The sequence below is a fragment of the Diorhabda carinulata genome, chromosome 1, assembly GCF_026250575.1.
Source record: "Diorhabda carinulata isolate Delta chromosome 1, icDioCari1.1, whole genome shotgun sequence".
Classification (NCBI taxonomy): Eukaryota; Metazoa; Arthropoda; class Insecta; order Coleoptera; family Chrysomelidae; genus Diorhabda; species Diorhabda carinulata.
Genome location: NC_079460.1, coordinates 34,121,591 through 34,141,966, shown reverse-complemented (window position 1 = coordinate 34,141,966; position 20,376 = coordinate 34,121,591). Strand labels below are relative to the sequence as shown.

The following is a 20,376-nucleotide window of genomic DNA, read 5'->3' as shown; positions in this document are numbered from 1 at the left end:
AAGGGTTTTTGCAATTCAAATTTATTGACATATCTGCATACTATCATACAATCATTAAATTTACTTTTATTCTCAGAAAAATTAAACTCTCATATACAAGTCACCAAATAGGTTCGTTGAGTTATTTTATGGGTATGTTCAGGTAGAAAAATCCTTACTTATTTACTAATTGATTCCTTTACCTTTCGGTGTTAGGGTTTGGTAAAGACGAGTTACTCCTTACTTTTTTTTTCATAATTTTCTTTCTTTTATTCTGTTGCTTCATATACTTATTTAATTTTTATTTCTGGTTTGAACGCGTCTCAACAATCTGAACTGACTTCCAAATACTACATAATAAAGTTATAGATTATTGAATTCTTTTGATAATCCTGACTGAAATTTAATGTTTTAACCAGAAATTTTTATTTAAAACCTATGTGCTTAGTGCATTAAGATGGATGTCGAGAACAGAAGAGAGAGTCAGAATACCAGTAAAAAATGATAACGGTAATTCTACCATTTTACCAACAGCTGCGACGGTGTTTAGTAATGAAAAGCAATAGATACATGGTGTAAAATAAAGAACAAGGTGCCCAGTAATTAATTTGCCCAGGGTTGTACTTTGAATAATTTAAGACCATTTTTAAACAATTAACTCAACATCGGAATTTTGTAATCTTGTTATGTAACAAGCCAAAACAATAAAACAAAAAATTGTTATGAAAAAGATTATATTTTGTGTATGTTATGCATACAATGTATCTATTAGTCATTTTCATGAAAAATATTTGATTGGACTCTATAGTCTATTTTTATTATTGACAAAGTATTACAATTATACAGTATTTGTAATCCATAGGCGTATCACTTTTTTTAGTAGACATTTAAATTTTTTTTCAAATTATACCTCTAGTATTTTCGTATGAAATAACATTTGTGTAAATATAATGAATATATCGGGTGTACACTTATATTTCACCTAATTAACTTGCTTATAACTTCCAAACAGACGAAGATAAAAATATGCAATTTCTTCTAAGAGATTTTATTGTTCCACAAGGTATATAGAGAACAGTGACATACTGGTTCTATAGGTATAAGGGTTTAAACGATCTTAAATATTGATTTTAAGATAACAGCTCATCATAAAACTACGAGATATCTAAATCAGAGTTGGACTCAGAAGTTGAACTGTGGCAACCAATTTACAATGAGTAGCTCGTTCATAAGTAATATTGTCCAACTTCCACATTTTCTCTTTTCCTGTAATCATATTATTTTGCTGCCTTTTCCCAGTTTTCAGGCCTCACATTCTTCACATCCTCCAACGGTTTAACCATCATCATTCGATGACGACGACGATGAACTTTTGGGACTAAGATATTTATAATTTTTATATTATATATTTGCATTTTCTACATTGGAAACATATATGTCAAATATACTCACCCCAACTTGAGAAAATTAGACTCTAACAGATAACACTTTTTCGAATCTAATGCTACAGTTATTATTATAAAAATTCTTGATCAGTACGAACACTTGATCAAGACTTAGTAAGCCCTGTTTAATTTTTGAGTTAACCATACTTCATGTTCTTACTGACTCTCGCTTTATCATTGAAAATTCTTTTATATCATAAATAATGTGAATTTTTAGTTGAATTGTTAGACATATATATTCGCAATTTTGCGTACGTCACTGATCGGCTCGGTATCTTGTAACAAAGACTTTTTCCTTTTACTTTCTTCAACTAACTTCAATAAATAAGAAATAACACTACTGTCACATTACTAACATTCATAAACTGGTCTTTTTTTATAAACCAAATAGAAGTGTATTTCTTATACAAGAAACTATGCGGATTTACGATATAACCCTTAAATTAATTACAAATTTCATGTACAGGCCATCATCCATTTCGGTACCTATAGGTCGATGACTCATACGTCAATCCCAGACTGAAGCACGTCTTGGTCGTATACGGGGTGGCCCATTAGTGTGTGTGGAAGTGCAATAACTTATGATAAAATATACAAAAAAAAAATGTTTAAATAAAAGTTGTTATATTTGCACAGATACACATTTCTAAAATATTTTGAGGTATATTATTGTTCAGTTTGAACGTGACAACATGGTAAAATTTTTTTAAATATATTTATATATTTGTTTACCATCGAATTAACCGTAAAATTTTGCATTTAGCCCCGTCTTTTCTTTTCCCATAAATTGTGACGTTGCTAAGTTACCTACAGTGGATAAATAAATAAAAAAACTCATTTTAAAGGAAAAAGTTGTGCACAATTCTTCGCGATAGCGCTCCTGTCGAAATCATCAATTGAACTGTTAATTTTTTTTCTTGATAGATACTTGCTTTGGTCTGCCACTGAATTATTAGCTCACGACCGATTCTGTAGGCACTTGAAGAAAATATTCCCGAAATATTTGCTGTTTTGGAAATAAACTATTACTATTACTCATTTTTGTAAATATTCAAAATCATTTGTTTTTCGCTAGCCTTAAAATGAAGCTTTTTATCTCTTTTCTTATGCGGAGTATCCGTGTCAGGCATGTTTGAGAACATTACGCAACAGACAAATACAAACAATCTCACTGCAGTATGATAATATGATTCCGTCCGTATATTACACCTGATCTAGCGGCTTTCGCAGCAATGCGGCCTCTGATTTGGACTAATAACGATGCCGCACCCCGTTTAGCCCAGGATGTTCATGTGATAATCATGCACTGATCATTATTTTGGTTCACTATATACATATACTCGTATTATTTACGTTTCAAGTAAATTTATAATTGTTTATTTGTAGTTTTCAACTTTTAACTCTTACGTATGTTTTCCTACCTTTTAATTGACCCTTGGACTATTGGATGGTGTAAATAAAGAAATAAATCCATCTCTAAAACAGGACAGCCCTCATTTAATACAATCTTCAAGGGCTAGTAACCCTTATTTGTGGGCAGTAAAAAGGAGTTGTTTGGCACATAGGCATAACAAATTGACTGATGAATATGCGTTATTAATATAAAAATATGACAACATGTAACAGCTGTCACTCTGGGTATATATCATTCCAAAAGTTATAATGATCTTCAGTATCTGTGCTGGCTACAAGTAGGTTGGATAATTGGCTCCACATTTTTTTCCACATAATTTTCTCTATGTTTGCATTCTAGGAATAGTTGAACTGGAGTTTTGTCCTCTGCCCCACATAATAGCCTAATGTCAGTTTCTGGAAAACCTATTCAAAATCGCATCATACGAAACTCTAAGAGTTTTCATGAGGTTAACTTAAACATCAGATAAAATTAAATATGATTCTGTTTTGTATTAAAATACGATAAAGCTTTAGTATAAAAAAATGTTTGAACGACATGTGTTCAATAATTACAACGATAAAGTTTCTGAAATTTCTTAATACAAGGTACACAAATCGTAAAACCAGGTATTGTGTCAGGTAAAAATAACTGTAAAATTTATTGTTAAAATGATACATCAGCTATACAATCCAATGGTTTTACTACTTCGAAATATAAACTTGTTACTTCAATGCATTTTAAGAAAGTAAAACCCATAAATAACATTTAAAATACCCAACCCAACATTGAAATTTTCTTAAATTGAGATGAAAAAAATTCCATCACCACCTCATCACATCTTATGAAGTCTTCATATTTGCATATTCTGGAGTTTGTCTTCTGTTTCGCCGTTTCGCGTTTAATTTTTAAAATCAAATGCCAAGTTTGTTTATTAAATACAATTTTATTAATGACATCTCAATCCGTTTTCGAAATATTAAATGGAATGTTTATGATATTATATTATATTATTCTATTTTGCCGTTCGCGATGATGTGTGTTTTTCATGGTCTCTAGAAAAACTTTTAAAGTGCTAAATATGTCCTCAATCAATTTTTTGGGGAATAGGAGACTCTCACATGTTATTCTCGTATAAACACAACTAATTATGTACATACGTGATCAACTATTATCAAGTTACGTCAATTTGAATAGAAAAAGTTCTTCAGAAATTGGTTTGAAAACAATCAAAACAACTATCATTTTTTCCTTTATTAGGCCAGGAATAAAAAAATACTTATTTCTGAGAAAAATTGATGTGATATATTTATTACAATCTTCTTTATTTTGTAATTTCTTAGATCTATCCATATTAGTTTTATTGAATAAATGTTTTTTTTATTTTAGGTCGATTTTAATAAACAACCTGATTTTTCAAAGAAAATATTGTTGACATTCCAACCATTTGTCTTTATAAAAATATAGCTTCACTTTGACAACTCAGATATATGAATAAATAGATCACGTACCACATGAATATCATTCACATTACATTGGAATTTATAAAAATTGTTTGGTTCTTCATCATCGATAGATTTCTCATTTTCATATATACGCAACACCTTTTGATTCTATATCATGGATTTTTTAATGTTTACTAGTATTTTCTTGTTATCCAATGCAGCTTTATTTTCTTTATCGTAATTAATATATTTTCTAAACTAAACTGTTGAGAATACACAACCTGAACCTCCTCATTACGAGAATGGTCCTAGAAGTGCCTGGTCCAACAAAGAAAACACAAAAATTTTGGAAAAAATATATTTATTTTTCAACATAATATCCTCCATACACTGTTCCCAGTGATGTTCGATACCCTTCTTATAATAAGAATCGTCAAGCTCCTCAAAATAGCCAACATCACCTCTTCATTGTTGGAAAATCTTTGATCACCAAGCCATTTATTCAAGTCTGAGAACATAAAATTATCCGAGGAGGTTATATCTGGCGAATAGGATGCATGAGATAACAATTCAAACTTCAATTTATTAATTTTGGCCATAACGGATGTGTGAGCTGGTGCATTGTCTTGATGAAACAACACTTTCTTCTAAGCCAAATGCGCCCGTTTTTGCTTGATTTCTTCGCTCAAACGTTGCAATAAGCTCGCATTATACTTGCCGTTGATAGTTTTTCCTTTTTCAAAATAGTCAATGGAAATTATCCGACGCGCACCCCAAAAAACCGACGCCATGTACTTGCCTGCAAATGGTTCGGTTTTTGCCTTCTTTGGAGCCGGTTGTCTTTTCACTCCATTGTTATGATTGTTATTTTGTTTCGGATGTGAAGTGATTGACCCACGTTTCATCCATGGTTATGAAAGGACACAAAAACTCGCTGTATTGCGAAATACTCGATGGAAACATCTTCACGACGCTGTTTTTGTTCCATTAAGAGTAAACGCGGCACCCATCTTGCGCACAACTTTCTCAAGACCAAATTTTCAGTTAAGATGCGATGTACCATACTTTTTGAAATGCCTACTATGTCTGCTAGCTCGCGCTCTTACAGTCGACGATCATCCAGTACCGCTTTGTGGATTTTCTTCAACATTATTTCTGGAGTCTTCATATCATTTGGTCGTCCATTGCGATTCTGGTCTTCGCAGGTCGTACGGCCTCGTTTAAACTCTGCTACCCAGTATTTTATTTACAATGAAGGAGCAGTCTCACCCATAGTAGAATCTAGTTCAGCTTTTATGTTGGTTGGTCTTTCAAATAAAAGTATTGTATCACAAAACGATGACCAATTTTTTCCATGTTAACAAATTCACTGAAAACGTTCACTATTGATGGTTCCCAAACAATTACTAAACAATTTGGCGTCTTAAAAATTGAAATATATGCTCTATGTATTGTGTACTTTCTAATACAGTGGTATTTTTCAAGCAACTACCGTTATCTCAAGATCAGGCCAGGTACTTCTGGACTCATCTTCGTATATGGAAAAACCTATTTATCCTATTTATTCCATAGATTTTCGACCAGTTCTAATGGAAATTCGAAAAAAATATTGTTCAACTTCTGCAAACCACACTTATAAGTTTTGGAAAAAATCGTTGGGGACCAAATTTATTAATTATCACAAATGCTCAACTAATTAGAAGTCTTCCTGAATGGCTGTTGCATTGATGGACCTCTGGCTGGATGCGTTATATACCTGATACAATAGAACACATTTTTGCAACGCCCGTTTTTCTTCTATTGTCGCTCCCTTTTGTAAGTAATCTGCTAAAATTATGCCTCCAATATCCCAAAATACGGTTAGTATGACTTTTCCTACTGAACACTGTAATTTGATAATCCTATGCCTTATCCATTGTTACAAATCTTATAGTTACCTTACAGAGTTTCTTTGGTATCCATCGTGCAGAAAATATTTTTATGCACAGTTCGGCAGTAAGTACATTATGTACCACATGTTATAAGACCACCTTTTTCAACTACTTCGCTAATAGTTTCACGTCGATCATTGTTTTTAAGATTTTAGAGCCAATTTATAACTTCAATTCCCCGACAGTACGCTCTTCCTCAGGAAGTGGTATTCGGCATCAGTTAAAGTATTTAAATAACTGGTACTCAGATTGTGTGATCAATTAATTTTAAATTGGACGCCACCAGCTGTATAAGCAGTTATAAATTAAGAAAAACTGAATTTCCAGTTGTTGGAGTTGATTTGAATTTGTTTGTTTATGGTGTACCGGTTGAGTCCTTTGGGTGTGGTTGAAACTTCAATCTGGCAACTGTAGAACTGCGGGCAAAAATTGAATGAGGAAGGAAACGGGAACATAGCCGTAAATTACTGAAGAAAGAGTAGTGGTTGTAGATACTCCACATACATGTATGTTTTGATACGACATTCTACCACATTCAAAGTCACGACACCACCTTTTCACTATGTCATAAGACACGGCACAATCCACTACTGTATGTATGTAATCTTTGTGTGTTTCGAGTTAATAATGAGGTATGACTCTCTGGATTCCGAACTTCTACTGTATTCATGCAAGATGTTCAAATTTATATTATACTTATAATGTGACGTGTTATAGTCTATTTCAGAAAGGTGTAGAGTAATAAAATGGGGAATTCCGTCCAGTTCGGTTCCATTTCGGTGTCGGCCATAGGTGTAGGTCTTGAAATAGTATTGTTTGTAATATTAAAATTTCAAGTAATTGCGTAAAAGAATTAGAATAAGTATGTTTTCTGACCTGAAGTGTCAATTAATATCGAAATATTGTGTAGGGATTACTTAGGTAGTAGATTATACAGTTACATTTTACGTTTAACAGGTACCGTTTAACCTTCTATTAGTACCTCTGCCTAATTCCAACCTTATTTCAGATTCGGCTTAACCATGCGCCATAAGCGTATAATGGTGCCTTACCCAAAATTTTTAGACCTTTATAAGTATATTTGTTTAGTTTAACGCATCAGTATTTGCTATTAAGCCGTAAATAGTGTTCACAGTATTATGAGATTAGTAATAAAACGAAAAAATTCTCCACTATCAGTGAATGAAAAACTTATTATTTTAAATGTACACAATTACATAAAATACGATAATTTACTGTACAAGAAACTGTCGACCGATGTTCCCGAATGACTGGGCTGGAAAGTCCACCATTTTTAAATTATTGCGGGGAAGAAAGATAGCAGGACAAGTGGAACCTCCCAAGAAAACTCCAGGCAGAACAGTAAAAGTCCTTGATGAAGACACCAACAGAGTAATTCGAAGAAAAATTTACTCTTTTTATTTTAAAAAAGAAATAGCCACCCTAGATAAGATTTTAATGGAGCTTGGCCAGGATGACAGTATTCCGTTGATAACTAAAAAAACTTATATACTATAGTAAATATTAATTTTGATAAAAAAGATTCAGGGGTGAAACAAAGGGATCAGCTCTCCTATTATTAATGTATAATGGTTTTTTATTATTTCCAAAGCAAATATGTTTTGTTAAAATAACTCCAATCATGTTGTCGATATGAATGTCGTTTTATTTCTACAAATGTTTTTGCTGATAAATATAAAAGAATCGCTATAACTCTAGTTGAACTTGGTGTAACTAAAAATTACAATTTTGAATTATTGACATCTCTAGCAATAAAACACATTTTTCTTTCCAGGAAATTGGGTTTAGATTTGGTTCCCAGACAAAGTGCTAATATGGTAGAGCCCGATTCGATGTCAGTCGTCGAATTATATCATGTACATGTGGCTAGTGCTGAAAATATCCAAGGCGTTTCTGTAAGTACTTTGGAATATTCTTTAGTTGTTTATGTGAACAAAAATAAAATATATTAACAATGTTTAAGCGAAACTATACAGATTATGTTTGTAAATATCGCATTCTTACAAAAGTGTGGTGGGGTATTTACAAAAAAATTAATATTTACGATAATCTATAAATACCCAACGTTACTAGAAACTATTACATAACAGATTTGACTCTAACAAGACGATAACTTCCTGAGGCTACCGAGGAGGCAGGGTGGCGTTATCAGCACTAAGGAAAAATAGTCGCTCTTTCGGTATTCGCAGTCTTAATACGAGAAACTTTTTTATGAGAAGACTTAATTATGAACGTTAAATGTATCACAAACCTTTGAACCAGTTAGTAATAGTTTTATTTTCCTAGTGTAATAATTTGATGAATTATTGATTTTGAAACTTTTAGAAATTTATACTGAAGTTCGACAATAGTTAAGCACTTGTTTTAGCTCTCTTCATCAATTTTTTGTATTTAGTTTTTATTCATGACACTAGGCCTTCCAGATCGTTCTCCAACACGAATATTTGTCTTTTCTACATTGAAGTTCACACCTTTTACGCACATGTAAATCCTTTATTAAATCACAAATATCAATAAGTTGCCGGGAATAACTGAGTTACTTTCACAGGTGGCAAGACTACTGACAAATATGAGAATAAACGAAGCAGTTTAACCATACAACCAACTTCAGCGATATATTGAAAGGCCAACTATTAATAAACTTTTGTAGTAGCTACGCCACTGGTACCTACCAAATACCATAATTCAGATATTTTTTCGTCATTTTAAATCTTATAACTTTCCCCGTATGCTATTTTTCATTGTGTTATTTAAAACTGTAGACTCTCAGTGAGAGTTTTACAAAATATTGATCACCCGTAAGATTTATTCCTGCAGAATGTATATCGGGAAACTAGTAACTATTGTATGCAGAATTGTATACATTTTTTTTTTAAACTAAGACTCTAAAAAGTAGATTCCTCTTAATTTTTGCTCTTTGTGTTTCAGGCTAGGGGTACAATTAAAAGAAAAGAACAGAAAAAAACATTGACTCATCATTTATATTTTTGCATGAGAGATTTTGGTCACCACATTGGTGAAGATACAGAAATATATTTTTCACTGTACGACGCTTCCAAACAAAAATATATAACGGAACGGTTCCTAGTCAAAATTTCCAAAGATGGTTTTTCCAACTACGTTGAAAAACTACATAGTAACTGCACAATTTTTACGGTAAATAAACAACGTACTCGTATAAATCATAAATACAGTTCATTCATTGAAAAGTTAAGAAAATTTATTATAAACAGCTACAACGCAACTATAACGAGGTCAGGAGTGCTTCTAATTGTTTTAAATTAATTTATTTCATGAATACATTCGTTATTATGGACATCCAGTAATAATTATTCTAGAAACTGTATAATTATATTAGGGTTTCTTATTAATCATTTTCTTTAATGCAAAATGACGTTTTAAAATTAAAATAATTAAATTCAAACTTTTAGGATTTGGGTAGTGCAGAATTGAACAAAGATATTTATATAGTTGCTCATATAATGAGGATAGGAAGAATGTTATACTCAGATAGCTCTAGAAAGACTGAGAAAATAGCAGCTCAACAGCAGATATTTAAAAGGCCACATGGGGTAGCTGTGCAAAACTTGGGTGATTCTTTAACTAGTAAAGAAAGTGATACTGATGAAAGAGAATTCAATATGAAGGTAAGTAAATGGATTATAACATTCAAGAAATAATTATTTCGCGTTCTGTGTGATAACTGATTATATTTTCAGGTATATCAAGCCGAGGAAAAAGACTTCCATCAACTTCACGAATTTATAATAAAGCAATCTGGAAAGTTCAGTTCACTGTCGGGTCACATTAATTACGGAATTATGATAAGTGTTAAAATGTTACATGGTGAACTAAGAACAATAACTGAAGAAAATCCGTTATTATATAACAATGTTTGTTTAACTAGTAAATTAGGTTTTCCAGATGTGATAATGCCCGGGGATGTACGGAACGATCTCTATTTATATTTAGATAGAGGAGAATTTGAAAGGGGAGGAAAATCTACAGGAAAAAATATCGAAGTTTCCATTGTTGTGCTAGATAGTGAAAAGAGAATTATTAAGGTAAAGGCTAGAGCAATTTTAACAATATTTTCTTATCCTTTGAAATCAATTCTCAACATACCTTATTGACATAAGTATAATCTTGCTATCCAAATATATCAATTTTTATTTTAAGCTCCTACTATATGAAAAACTTTGAAAATCCCTCCGTTTATTACTGTCATATTAGGAAAATTTGTAAAGTAATGATGATGGATTTTTTATTTCAGATAGGTAACCAAAGGTGGTGTTTATTATTGCGTTATTTCCAAATTTAAAATACATATATTACAGCACTTAAGCAAACTATTTAGGCTCTGTTTTCTTCTTCTTCCTCTACTCTCTTCACAATGCGTCTACACTAAGTTATTCCCACTCTTCTTAAATCTGATATCACCTCTCTTATCAATTTCTTTTTCGGCCTCCCTCTTCTTCTGATTCCCTCTCCCTCCATTTGTACTCTCTTGGCAACTCTGTTTGCATTCATGCTCTACATACGCCCCTACCACGTGAGTGTTTAGACACTGACTTCTTGTGCAATATTAGACTCGTTATATATTTCTTTCAGTTCCTTATTCGTTCTTTTTCTCCATGTATCGTTGTTCATTTTTACGTCTGCAGTATTTCCTTTCCCACACCTCTAGTTTTTCAGCACTCTTCTGGTTAGTACCCAGGACTCGCACTCGGTCTAATCTTCATCTGTAAAATTGTATATTTGCTGCTCAGGATATTTCTTATGCTCTCAGGCACCCCATTGCTTTACAACCCTTTGTTGCTGAATTTTATCATCATCATCCTTATTCGTTATCAGTATTCCTAGATAGTCGAAGGACTCAATGTTTTTTCAATATGATATTTACATTTTTCGTCCTAAAAGGTCTGTTTTTCGCCTTCTTTTTTTTTCCTTTGGCATTTCCATATATTTAGGCTTCTCGTCACTTACCTTGAGCCCGAATCTTTTTGATTACTCTTCCAATCTACTATATAATTTTTCTAATTTACCTCGAGATCTGGCTATTAATACAATATCGTCTCGTAGGCTAAAGTTTTATGCTTTTGGTGGTAAATTAAACCTTGGGTCTGTGCCTTGTACTTTCCTTATGATCACTGCCAATGTGAAGTTGAAAAATACAATGAATTAGGAGTCCAAGCTTCAGCCCTCCTTTTCCTTGAAAACTTTCTCATATCTTTCCTTACCAAAATACATTGATCTCAGTTCCGTCTAGAGTCAATTTTGCCATTCTTATTAGTTTTCTTGTGACACCTAAAACTTCTAAAGCTTTTTAAATTTTGTTCTCTCTATTGTATTGTAAGCTTGATTATAATCAATGAACAGTAGATGTAGTTCCAAGTTTTGATTTTGGCTTTGAATTGTTTTTAAGATAAAAATTTGGTCTGTCGAGCTTCGATCATCCCTAAAGCGACTTCTTTGTAGGTTACATCCAGCAGTGTTATACCTTTGTAGTTTTTGCAGCGGGTTTTATCATTAGGTTACCACTCTTTATTCCAAATTTCTCTTATCAATCTGCAGATCCTTTTATGCAGTTGTTGCCCACCTATTTTCAAAATCTGTTATACCATTTTCTCCTCCACTTTGATTATTTTCTATTTGCCATATTTCACGTTTTATCTTCTACTTCCTTTCCATCATTGTGTTCTGCTGCCTGTGGTTCCATGATATGGAAGTTTTTTCTGTTGTCATTCAATAAATTATCAAAATATTCGGCCAACCAAAAAAACTGACTCTTTTAAATTTTTGCTTGGGAGCTTTCTGTCACCATATCGGGAAGATATAGAAATATATTTTGCACTGTACGATGCTTCCAAACAAAAATATATAACAGAATGGTTCCTAATGAAAATTTCCAAAGATGGTTTCTCCAATTAAGTTGAAAAACTGCAGGATGATTTGTTACTCTCTCACGTTTGAAAACTGAATATAGTACCTAATGATTAAACTTTTTTAATATCGGATAATCAAGTAAAGTTTGCATCTGTGTGTTTTAAAATCCCTCGTGTGTTTCCAAATTTTAAATAAGAATATTTCTAGTATTGTATTATTCAAGACTGAACTAACATTATATTTACTAACAGTAAATATAGAGATCACAAATTCACTATATGTATTCAATATTTGGATGTTATAGTATAAAATGTATGTATGACTTGTAAATTCAAAATTAAAAAAAAATTATTCATTTTTCTAGAATTGTTTGTGGGGTGCTTCGGGAATGGAACCTATTTCCGAGTATAATTCAGTTATTATTTACCATCATAATTCTCCTGTTTGGGGTGAAAATGTAAGACTAACTCTACCAATCGACAAATTTGCTGGAGCTCATGTTCGGCTAGAATATCGGCATTGTTCAAGTAAGCTGCATTATCAATTGAATAATATCCCATAATTGACATTGGAAAAATATCAATATTATTAATTTTTGTTCAAATTATTTTCCTGTATCATAAGTAAAGTGGCGAAAGAAATTTTCACAAAAACCTATTACTATGCTAGAGTAATTTTAATGAATTTAGATTCAATTCAAAGAGCAAAGCATTTAAAATAGATTTGGAATCATCTCACAAAAGTTTTGTTAATCCTAATTTTTGTGCTATTACATAAGAAATGACTGATGTGTTGTAATACTTATTTAATTCAAAAAACAATTCAAGTAGCTCAATACATTTGGAGCCATTTAGAAATAACTGAAAACATCATTTGTGACTTCAGTAAGTCTATAAGTGATAATATTTGAGTTTTTGTATGTTAGTTAGAGTTGTTGGATTGAGAAATCTTTCTGCAAATCTCAGTAGTTATTCCGCGACCACTTAAAACTAGACACAGTCAATTGTATGTTTTTGTAGCAAGAGAGAAAAACGATAAAAAGCTTTTTGGATTTTCGTTTCTTCGTCTTATGGATACCGAAGGCGCTGCCGTTCAAGATGGCCATCACGACCTTTATATTTACAAATGTGAAGATCCTCCTAAATTAGAAAATTGTGGTTATCTCTCCCTACCGGCGTTTGCCAGAGATTTCGAAGGTAATCATGAAGCTAGCGGTCAGTTCTCCAGAAGTCACAAAGAAATAGTTTCCATAAAGACACTATTGTGCTCAACAAAACTCACACAGAATGGTAAGATTTTATTATGAATATGTAGTATTTTAACAGATCAATAATTTTTGATGATTTTAGTTGATTTATTGGCGTTACTTAGATGGAAATCTCATCCTGAAAGAATACCTGAATCGCTACATAGGGTTTTAAACTTAGGTGACGAAGAATTCATAAAGTTTTTGCAAGATGTTTTAGATGCATTATTTGCACTTTTTTCTACTGAAGATGGAAATTCGACTGCGTACAGTGGACCAGTATTCCACGTTTTAGTATCTATTTTCAATTTATTAGACGGCTCAAAATACCAGTACTTCAAACCTGTACTAGAGGCGTATATTAAAAATCACTTTTCAGCTGCACTTGTGTATAAGTAAGTTATATATTCCTCACTTCAATTTATGTAACCACTATTGATCTACATATTATATATTTTTGTAGAGGCCTTTTAACAAGCGTGCAACATTGTGCCGACTGGGTGTCATCTTTTGAAAAACAAGAACCAATTCAAAAATGCTTCAAAAGTTTGGAGTATATCTTTAAACTAATCATACAAAGTAGGCTTCTATTCTCACGGGCCACAGGTGGTCACTTTGAAGATAGTTTTCGTAGAGATCTGTTTAGTGTTTTTGTATCATTAAATAAAATGTTGGGAATAAGTGATAACCATATCATCAACACACAGGTACATAAAACATTTTTTCAATATTCATAAGTGATTCTTTTTCAAGAGTATATCGAAAGTGTGATTCATTTTTCTCAAAAAAATCTTTAGTATATTTATATTACTCCCTTCAAAGCTTTATTCTTGACAAATTATTGGATCCTTGAGTATATATGGATAAACTAACATATTTTTCATTCGTTACAGGTTGCACTCTTAATAACGATAAGTTCTGTATATGAACAATTAACAGATGTTCTTCCGACAATAGAAGTTACAAAGCTTGCAACAAATATGTTGGATTCTTTACCCCGGGATTTACCTTCATTATTAATTCAAGCTAAACTCTCATGTATTAAAAATATCGTCACTGGAAAACTTTTTCAAGATGATGGTAAGTTAAAGTTTATTGAATCAATTAAAAGTTATAAATTTAGTGCATACACCAATCAGAATTTTGGATGCTTTCAGTTATTTTTCTGCCTATGAGATTAGTTATTTTGAGTTTTATTGCTCTATTTTCTGTTCTATCTCTATTGAGAAGTTTTTTCTTCGTTCAATTTGCAGTCTGCTGACCATCTTAGTTATAGAATTTGATTTTTCTATTAAGAATTGTATTAGATCATTGGCATGCTTTTCTAATCTCTTTTCGTGCAACTAGCATTTCTTTGTATTATCCTGAAACTATCACTATTTGAAGTCCCGTTTAGATATATTTCTTGGAACATATGCTAAGGGCTTTTGATTGTATTCTCTGTACCAAGGCTATTGTAAACTACTGGAACAAGGCACGCTATGATTCCAATTCCGACAATTGATGTTGTTGTCATTGGAAAATTATTTCAAGACGCTAGAATATAAAAATTTTTTGGATCAATTAAGAGGTATTAATTAAGTGCAAGGGACTTTTTGCATACATACCAGAGATTAGTTGGTTAGATCTTATTTCCCTACATTCTGCTTTCTCTATTGAAAAAGTTTTCTTCTTCATCTATTTTTACATCTTCTGACCTTGTCTATTATAGCCTTTTCTTTTGTTTTGCCAATTTAACGATTTGATTTGAGGTCATTGTAAAGTGTCTGGTAGTATATATATACCATACAGCTTTTCTTAATGCTTTTAAGGTTTTTGACTCAATAGTAGTAGTAATAAATTTTTGATAACTGGGCATTGGCAGAGACAACAAAAAATGTGTTCAATTGTTTTAAATTCAATATTGGATTCTGAATTTTGAGTAATATAAAATATTGGTTTAAAAAATGATATTGCCATGGTCAATCTTTCACGTATTTATTATATTTCCAAATTCCACCTATTATATCACAAATTTATATATTTATTACTTGAAACGTCTTGATACATTAACACCAATAAAAATCTATTTTCAGAATCTCGAAACATTCTTCTTGTAACAACTTGTAAGCATCTCAGGTTCCACTTAATGCGAAGAGAAGAACTGAAGCTTTGTACAGATATCCTTGGAGAAATATTGAGTTATTTATTTAAACAGAGGAAAGCTAGCGAAGAGCCAGGAAAGGTCAACAATTGTATCCATCATGACGTGGACACCTTGTGTTTGGCTATACTTGAAGTCCTCATACAAACTATACTCACTAGTATTGACAAAGATGTAAAGGTGTTTGTAAGTATACTCATAATTTTTTATTTATTGTTCATACTTTAGAAATATTACACTTATTCACAAGTAATGGAGTTGTGTGGTATGATAAAATTATAACCATACTCTTTAAAAATTCTGATTGCTACGAAAATTAAATAAAAATAAAAGCATAAATCGTTTATATTATCTATTCTAATAGTTTATTTTTAGGGCTGTTTGGTTGCTTGTTTGATTGGTATCCTGCAACTTCTTGACGAATTTCATTACAAAAGGTTATGGGAAGTAGTAATGGGACCTCATCAGGACAGGAAACCTCTCAAAGATTTCCTCCTTAGAGCTTTTCTAGTTTTTAGGAACCTAGTGAGGATGGAGGTATTTCCTCCGGATTGGTTGGTCATCAAAATGTTGACGAACAATGTGATTCTGAAAGCACTGCAAGAATTTGCTCAACCTTTAGCGTTTAAGTTTTTAGATAGTCGGGCTGGATATTTTGATAAAGAAGTAAGATATATTTTTCTAATTGATTTATAAGGAGTTGTAAGTAGATTTATATATGGTAGTGTTAGTGGCCATTTATGACTTTAATTTATTAATTTGTGATAAAGCTGCCTCTGAAATTCTGAATCTAACCAATTTGTACGGAACTAAATAATTGTTTTGGTACCTCGGTAGCACATTATCTAATAAGAATATAATTATTAACCTCCATGACACATCCTACCCTTCTTAGCAAATATAAGTTGAGAAAAATTTCATTATGAGAACTAAATTCAATACATAACGACTATGTCGATTCTATATTCCCTTGGGTGCTTTTAATGACACCAAAATAATTTAAAAGCATTTTCAATTCTTTATGGTTCGAACATGGTTTTACATTTTTTTACAAGCATTGAAAACATTTTTAATTATTTTAGAATAATCAGAAATTATTTCTATTCTTTTCAAGGAATTGAGATGGATTATAAATTCTGAAAAAAAATCAGAAAGAAAAGTTTATATTCTCTTGATAATCGATTGCAAAAAATAGGAATGCATGAATTGGAATCAATTTTTTGAAAACTTGAATTCCCTTTTTTTAAGAAACCGAAATGACGTTTTATATTTTTTAGTTATGGACCAATTATTTCAACTTGAGTGTGGATTATCTGACTCAAGAGTCTTTACAATTGGAACAATTTTCTGATGTTAAAAGAGAAAAGATTATAGAGAAATATGCTGATATGAGAGTTCTAATGGGATTTCAAATTTTGTCTATGTGGTCCCAATTAGGTAATTTGATAAAATATAAAACGATTTTAATATGTGATACAAATATATATGGTATGATTATCAATTACCTATCTTTACATTTTAGGTGAGTGTAAACTTCATTTTATTCCCTCAATGGTAGGGCCATTTCTTGAAGTGACCTTGGTTCCTGAAATAGAGTTAAGAAAAGCTACATTGCACATATTTTTTGATATGATGGAATGTGAACAACGAGCCAGAGGTAATTTTAAGCAAGTAGAATGCGAACTGATCGACAAATTAGATATTTTGATCTCGGAAAATAAGGGCGACGACGAATATAGACGATTATTTAATACAATGTAAGTAGTATTGCATTTATATATAATTATGTATTCATACAGATTAACTTCACTAGAACTTAATCAGAATTACAGATTCATACGTTTTAAATTGAAATTTATGAGTTGTAATACCATTTTAATAGTTCTCCTATTTTACTCATATATTTTTAAAATTTGCCCAGTTTTGAGTATGAAATAAGTGGTGTCCAGATTCATTCTGAAATTATTGCTTAAGAGTATTAAAAGACGTCAAATAATCCAGAGTTGCTCAAAAGGCTCCTAACTACTGAATAAATATAAGAAAACTGTTATTTCGTTGTACCCAAAGCTCAAGCAAATCAATAGAAGCGGATTTAAGTTTGTATCAGAAGGTGACAGAGTCAATACAGAATTATACCTGAATTTTGGAAAACAATCTATATTTTGACCACAAAAACGAATCATTCCTCACTCAGATAAGGTATCACTGGACTCTTAACAATATTAAAAAGATCTATGAAAGGTTGACGTTTTGCCACAATTGAAGATAAGGATAGGACGTGAGTCCAAGCCTACACCAAAAAGAACACAACCGAATGATTTTCAAGATTGACAAAAGTGCTGACACAATATAAATATTGTAGATAAAAAAATCTCATTTTTCACCACATCATTTCAATTTTTGGTTAATAAAATATATTTTGGATAAAATAGAGTAGCCTTACTTTTAAACACAGTGTATTCTCAACATACTCATGAATAATAAAATTATATATCATTAGAATATTTATTAGAGTTAGAGTTTGTCAGGATATAGGAAGTAATATTTCGTTCAGAAATATGTTTTTAACAACAAACTTTTACTTGGATCTATGCTCTTGTATAGCAAGAAAAGTGTACTTCTATTTACTTCTAGTGATTAATACAACTTTAATGTATTCAAATTTCATTCTTTTTTTATTCACGCTTTCAAAAGGGAACACTTGAGCGCAGTGTAAGTATAACACCAAATAAATGTTTTGCTTCGAGAAAAAAATTACTTGAATATTTTATATTTTCATTGTCTCGTGTATGCATGGTCCAATTTCTACTAACACAATGCGGAAAATGTCTATTTATAAATTGTTTATGTTTAACCACTAGATATAGTAAAATGTAACAGCCAAATATAGTAAATGAGCACCAAAATTAAAATCGCATTTTTATGTGAAATTATAACCAAAATTTTAACATTTTTCCATCCTATTTAACCAAATGATTCCAAACAAACCATTGTTAAGCACATTAACCACATTTTAATTTAAAATCACATGCAAATATGTAACATGTTGTTATCCTGTTGAAGTAAATTACTCTAGGATAATAATTAGTTGCCCAAACATAGTAAAAAATTCCTAAAATTTGACCCTTTATTATTATAGGAGTTTTTATTAACGCCGAGCTTTTTATGTCTCTAAATTAATTAACCTTTACCAAAAAAATATTTTCCGTTTATTCAACCAAAATTTAAAAAATGAAACTCTTACAGTTTCAATAATCCTTTATTAAAAACAAACGTAAAAGTCAGTCCTTTTAAAACTAATAATAAACATTTTAAAAATCAGTCTTCTGTATTAATTTACTGCACAATTAATGCTTTCTTAGCTTTGGCTGGTCGTTCTATTTTTCGTTTCATGCCAATCGGAATAGCTCTTGTCTCTGAAGGTGGTTGGACATGCAAACCGAATTGCCAATCCAACGAGCTGCTTACAAATATAATCTTTGAGAAACTTAGGACAATTGCATGTGCCGTGTTACCAGTTTCCTTTTCCTCGGGGCTTTATTACTTCCCACTCGCTAAAATTCCATTACAGAGAGGAAACAAAACATACACAATGAACGTAAATGCTCGCACGTAACTGACCGGTGCCTCGGGAGGGGCTTGTAACCGGAGACGCAACTTAATATGATAGCACTATACTTTATTTGGTAATGTGCCAACATTTGATGGTAATCATAGAGGTTTGTCTAGGCAGAAGGAGCCCATTAATTTGCTCGCTAAGAATTGGTGATCATTTACTAAATTTGGTTTTCGAATGCAATTTGAATTGTGGGCGTCACAAAATCATCTAGGATTATTGTAATTTTAGACTTATTTTTTGGTGGTTATTATATTCAATCTCTTTATAAATATTTATTACATAATTGATTTCAAGTTCCAATAATTTCTTCCACATATTTCAAGAATATTATTAGTTTCTTTTGTTGATATGAGAAACTATTTTTGGTGTACTTATTTGTTAAACAGTAATTAAATTTATGTTGTTTTTTAATAAACAAGGAGAAATATATCAGTTTTAGATATACCAAAGGAGCTATCAAATATTTATCTAATGAAATTCTATCTTCTTTGAATATATTTAAATTGCTGAAAAACAATCATTATAACTCAATATGATACTGAAATATCTGACATTTATCAATTCATAAAATTATATATAAGATAGAACCTGATCCTTCTAGACCAATTTTAATAACAAATTATTTTCAAAAAAACAGTGTGTTAGAACGTGAAAAAAATGTTTTTTTTGTCTCATTTCGGTCAGTATTTTGTATTTGGCACAAATTATTACTTTACTCAAATAACTATGAAAAGTTCGACGAGACAATAGTTGTTTTGTTTGTTTTCAGTTTATTGGACAGAGTACAATCTGAAGAACCAGTTTGGAAAGAAAGTGGAGTTGCTTTCATTAGCTCAATAACAAGGCTTCTTGAACGTCTTCTTGATTATCGAAATGTAATACAAGGAGATAAAAATAGAGATAAAAGAATGTCATGTACATTCAATTTATTGGTTAGTATTTTCGTTTTGTTCATTAAATATATATAACACTGTGAAATTGAGAAAATATATTTTTTTATTAATTTTCAGAACTTTTACAAAAATGAAATAAACAGAAAAGAAATGTATCTCCGGTATATAAAAAAATTACACGATTTACATTTATCTGCCGAAAATTATACCGAGGCCGCGTTTACTTTAAAATTATATGCCGACCAACTTGCTTGGAGTAATAATCAAATTTCTGATCCTAACTATCCTGGACACTCTGAATGTCAAGTCAAAGAATTGCTCTATAGGCAAATTATTAATTATTTTGATAAAGGAAAGGTAAGATATTCTAATTGT

At 31.3% G+C, this 20,376-nt stretch overlaps 1 protein-coding gene across 2 annotated transcripts in view; it reads left to right on the top strand.

Moving 5' to 3' along the window:
- Positions 1–20,376, top strand: part of LOC130901869 (dedicator of cytokinesis protein 3) — a 67,033-nt gene that overhangs the window by 38,664 nt on the left and 7,993 nt on the right. For both annotated transcript variants that reach the window (XM_057813519.1, XM_057813526.1), the window contains 15 exons: positions 7,989–8,109; positions 9,143–9,370; positions 9,646–9,861; positions 9,934–10,278; positions 12,465–12,627; positions 13,120–13,389; positions 13,450–13,741; positions 13,810–14,053; positions 14,240–14,426; positions 15,422–15,675; positions 15,865–16,155; positions 16,767–16,926; positions 17,012–17,246; positions 19,878–20,040; positions 20,119–20,358. In XM_057813519.1, the coding sequence (XP_057669502.1) occupies positions 7,989–8,109; positions 9,143–9,370; positions 9,646–9,861; positions 9,934–10,278; positions 12,465–12,627; positions 13,120–13,389; positions 13,450–13,741; positions 13,810–14,053; positions 14,240–14,426; positions 15,422–15,675; positions 15,865–16,155; positions 16,767–16,926; positions 17,012–17,246; positions 19,878–20,040; positions 20,119–20,358 (3,409 nt within the window). The remainder of the gene's footprint in view (positions 1–7,988; positions 8,110–9,142; positions 9,371–9,645; positions 9,862–9,933; positions 10,279–12,464; positions 12,628–13,119; positions 13,390–13,449; positions 13,742–13,809; positions 14,054–14,239; positions 14,427–15,421; positions 15,676–15,864; positions 16,156–16,766; positions 16,927–17,011; positions 17,247–19,877; positions 20,041–20,118; positions 20,359–20,376) is intronic.